The sequence below is a fragment of the Typopeltis vanoorti genome, chromosome 21, assembly GCF_054136105.1.
Source record: "Typopeltis vanoorti isolate ZY-2024b chromosome 21, IOZ_Tvanoo_1.0, whole genome shotgun sequence".
NCBI lineage: Eukaryota > Metazoa > Arthropoda > Arachnida > Uropygi > Thelyphonidae > Typopeltis > Typopeltis vanoorti.
This window is the reverse complement of record NC_143569.1, coordinates 33,907,361-33,912,128: the sequence shown is the minus strand read 5'-3', so window position 1 is coordinate 33,912,128 and position 4,768 is coordinate 33,907,361. Positions and strand designations below refer to the sequence as shown.

Sequence of the window (4,768 nt, the reverse complement as noted above, 5' to 3'; positions counted from 1 at the left end):
TGCTGTGATTTCATTTAGGTCTTGTTGTGCTTTGGAGAGAGCCAGGTTGAGGTTTGTGTGGATTGCTAGTAGTGCGGTGTCATCTGCGTGAAATATTTGACTTCTTATGGCCAGGTTATGAACATCGTTAATGTGTATGTTGAACAGAGTGGGTGATAATATGGCGCCTTGAGGGACACCGTGTTTTATTTGTATACCCCGGCTGTGACATGTACCTGTACCTATTTTTGTTACTTGTGTTGTTTGAGAGATAGTTCCTGAACCAGGTATGTAGCGTTCCTCTTATACCTGTTGAGTATAGTTTGGTGGGTAGTATGTCAGGTTCAAGTGTATCAAATGCTTTGGTTAAGTCAAGCAGTATAAGGACGGCGTACTTGTTTTATCGAGAGATCTGTTTATTGCGTCGGCAATGTCTTCTAATAATGCGATGGAGCTTTTTGTTTTCTGAAAGCCGTATTGGTTTTGTGAGATGATGTTGTACTTCTGTAAATAGTTCTGTAGTCTGGTGTGTGTTATTTTTTTGTAGAATTTTTGAAATGACTGGTAGGGTAGCGATTGGTTTGTAGCTCTAAATATCGTTTCTTTTACCATATTTGTAAATTGGCATAATTATTGCAGTTTTTAGTTGTTGTGGAATAATGCCAGTGTCGAGTATTATGTTCACGAGTCTCAAAAGTATTGGGTTTATTTGATCAAAGTGTGTTAAAAGGTCTGTGAGTCTTATTTTGTCTATACCTGGAGTGGTCATTGGTTTTAGTTGTAAGAGTGCTTCTTTTCAGTTCCTGTTTTGTTACGGGTGTAAAATACATAGTTTGTTGTTGACTTTGTGTCGGTAGTTTTTTGTTGATCGTTGGTAATAATAATAATAATAACAATACTTTTGTATCTCTTGTAAGATGGCATTTTAAATAAAGGTTAGTATGTATTAGTTTTTAAAAAAATAAGTTCGATTAAATTTTAGTTTCTTTGGGTGGTTTGAGGATAAATGTCAGTTTTGAGTGCGTATTTAATAAAGTATCACTTTCAAAAAAACAAATAAAAATAAAATAAAATTCCTTGGGTGCAGTGGACCTTAACCTGTTGCCTACCCTCTCTATTTGTCAATGTATTGCAGCTTGTTATTATTATTATTATTATTATTCGTGACACCTCCAAGGAATCCGAAGATTAATCGCGGGAGGACACCTACAAGGAATCCGAAGATTAATCGCGGGCGGACACCTACTGTACAACTCTCCGTCTCTACTACTATACAGAACCTCTACTACCAATCATCTACTGCCTGCAACCACCACTACAGCTAGTATCTTTTTGTATGTAAATTGCGTGTATTCTGAAGAGCCGATTTGTCTGTATGCGGGATGAAAAATCCGAGTCTTGTTCTGTAGAATGTTTGGTGTTTTTTTAATGTATTGAATTCATTTCTAATTAATTGGTAGACTAGCAGCAAATACGTAATAAATGAGAAGCAAGTATATAACGTAACATATTTTATCGTCAAAACTGTGGGCTAGTGTTAAGCATTCAGCAAGAGAAATAAGGTGATAACAGTCTTGTTATCTTCTTATTGCAATATAAAGTTAATAAATTCATGATGATGTGGCGATTTTATTAATAGCGATAATAATTTGCGATGTAGACTTGCTTACAATTTTATATCATATATATAAGCTCGAACGTAAGTAGTAGTGTATAATGATTCGTTTAATAGTGAGAAGTTTCGTTTATCGGCTTCTTGCAATTTTTTATGGCTGTTTAGTGATTATAAGTAGTTTATTGTCTATTGTGCGACATGGTAAGAAGTATTTCAGTGTTAAAAATCGGGACACTCCCCCAGAGTGTTTACGAGACTCATTATTAGGAAAACACGCTTTCTTAACCCTTAAAGACATAAAATTACATTATGTGGCCGCAGGAAAAGAACATAAACCTCTGATGCTTTTTATTCACGGTTTTCCAGAATTTTGGTATTCTTGGAGATACCAGTTAAAAGAATTCAGTAAAGATTATTGGGTTGTAGCAGTGGACATGCGAGGATATGGTGATTCTGATAAACCAGCTGGTATTGAAAATTATAGAGTCGAATTACTGGTTGCAGATATGAAAGATTTCATTAAAAAATTGGGGAAAGAAAGCTGTATAGTTGTTGCTCATGACTGGGGAGGTATTATTGGGTGGTATCTTGCAGCAAACCATCCAGAATTAGTCGAGAAATTGATCATTATGAATTCTCCGCACCCCATTAATTATCAGGAAGTTTTAAGTTCGAGTTGGGAGCAGTTCTTCAAATCGTGGTATATGTTTTTTTTTCAGCTTCCATACCTTCCAGAATTTTTTATACGTTCCAATGACTTCGAATTATTTCACAAGGCTTTCCAGAAGAAAAGCAATTACTGTTGTAATGACACAGAAGTTGAAGCATATAAATATGTATTTTCACGACCAGGAGCTCTCACTCCACCACTGAACTACTATCGAGCCGGGTTTAAAGTAAATGATTCAGACAAAAAAAAAATGACATGTCATGTTAAAGTACCTACATTGGTTATATGGGGTAAAAAGGATGTAGCTTTAAGTGTTCAGTTAGCAACTGGTTGTGCCAGATATGTAGACAACATAAATGTTAGAGTTATTGAAGGAGGAAGCCACTGGATACAGATGGATAGACCTGATGAAGTCCATCAGCATATGTGGGCGTTTTTAAAACCCAAGCATAACTAGTGGCCTTATTGTTTACAGTAATATGGTGAATCTTCAGTATGCAGTCTATTTGGTTATAAAATTGTTTTTAAACTGGTTCTAAAACTAACCAGCAATCTTAACATTTTACTCAAGTAGACCAATGTAAATTCATTTTTAATATCCAATTGATTTCATTCAAGATAAACGAAGTACTATTCCATAATTTTATCAATTAGGGGAAAATGTATATACATATGTGCATTCACATGAGTGTACACTTGTAGAACAACAGCATTGTTTGTAATCATAACATAATAAAGTTGTCTTTTAAACTTAGTTTCATTCTTTAACATTATGTAGTCATTTTTTTATCGATTTAGGAAACTTGATTTTTTCATTTTGAATTGATAGCTGAAGTTCCTTTTTTTTAAAAAAAAATTAAATATTGAAAGTTTTTTCACTTGGTAATAATATAAATTAAAGATGCTAGTATATTATCTTGGTTTCGCCCTTTATCCAGGCATAAGCAAAGTTTGCACGTGAAGTAAATCTGGGCTATTTGTACATAGAGGCTAATAACTCCACATCAATTGCCTTAGTATCCCATAATGCAAGGCACATATCCTTATGGTTATGTGTAATGCAATGCATTAGGAAGGGCCACTACCCAGATCAGTTTCTACCTTTATTGAGGTCTCATCAGTGAAAGCCAGACCCAGAATTTGACTACTTGCATATTATTATTATTATTACATGATACCTACAGGGAGTCTGACTCATCTACACTCTAATAAAGTTTAGTTTAATCCTTTATCCAAGTGTAAGCAAACAGTTTGTGCCTGAAGTATCTTCAACTAAGGCAACGCATGGTAAAGGTGGACCAAGCTCTCATCACTGCTTGTCTTAGTATTTCTCATAATGCAAAGCACATCTCCTTGCAGACATGATTAATGCTATGCATTAAGGGAAGTGCCACCACCCAGACTGGTTTCGACTTTTATTGAGGTCTCGTCAGTGGGAGCCAAACCCAGAGGTGGTGATACTAAGGTGGAAGTGATGGAGAAGTCATATTTACCTATATGAGTTGCCAAAAGGTGTCTCCTTATTATTAAATTACTCTGGATTTAGAGAAAGATGCTGGAAGTTTTTTCCACTTGGTTAGATTATAATAAATTTAGTTTAATCCTTTATCCAAGTGTAAGCAAACAGAGTTTGTGCCTGAAGTATCTTCATGACCGAGGCAACTCGTGGTAAAGGTGGACCAAGATCTTATCACTACTTGTCTTAGTATCTCCCATAATGCAAAGCACATCTCCTTGCAGATATGTATAATGCTATGCATTAAGTGGACACTACCCAGACTGGTTTCGACCTTTATCGAGGTCTCGTCAGTGTGAGCCAGACCCAGAGGTGGTGATACTAAGGGAAGTGCCACCACTTCCCTTAGTATCACTCTTAGTATTTCAAGATGGAAGTGATGGAGAAGTCATATTTACCTATCAGGCACAAACTCTGTTTGCTTATGCTTGGATAAAGGATTAAACTAAATTTATTATAGTCTAACCAAGTGGAAAAAACTTCCAACATCTTTCTCTAAATCCAGAGTAATTTAATAATAAGGTGAGACACCTTTTAGCAACTCGTATAGGTAAATATGACTTCTCCATCACTTCCACCTAAGTATCATCACCTCTGGCTCCCACCGACAAGACCTCAATAAAGGTCGAAACTGGTTTGGGTAGTGGCCCTTCCCTTTATGCATAGCATTATATATGTCTGAAAGGAGATGTACTTTGCATTATGGGAGATACTAAGACAAGTAGTGATGACAGCTTGGGCCACCTTTACCACAAGTTGCCTCAGTCCTGAAGATACTTCAGGCGCAAACTCTGTTTGCTTACACTTGGATAAAGGATTAAACTAAATTTATTATAGTCTAACGAAGTGGGAAAAACTTCTATCATCTAAATTCATTTTACACAGCTTTCATCTTGAAGTTGAAAGTTAATTTTTCACTTGGTTAGACTATAATAAATTTAGTTTAATCCTTTATCCAAGTGTGAGCAAACAAAGTTTGCTCCTGAAA

The 4,768-nt window shown here is 35.7% G+C and overlaps 1 protein-coding gene across 1 annotated transcript; it reads left to right on the top strand.

Annotated features, from left to right (window-relative positions):
* Window positions 1-1,377: 1,377 nt before the first annotated feature.
* On the top strand, window positions 1,378-3,018 carry LOC150094728 (epoxide hydrolase 4-like). Its single transcript, XM_090410880.1, has one exon. The coding sequence runs from the start codon at window positions 1,696-1,698 to the stop codon at window positions 2,719-2,721; it is 1,026 nt and encodes a 341-aa protein (XP_090267006.1). The 5' UTR covers window positions 1,378-1,695; the 3' UTR covers window positions 2,722-3,018.
* Window positions 3,019-4,768: the final 1,750 nt, after the last annotated feature.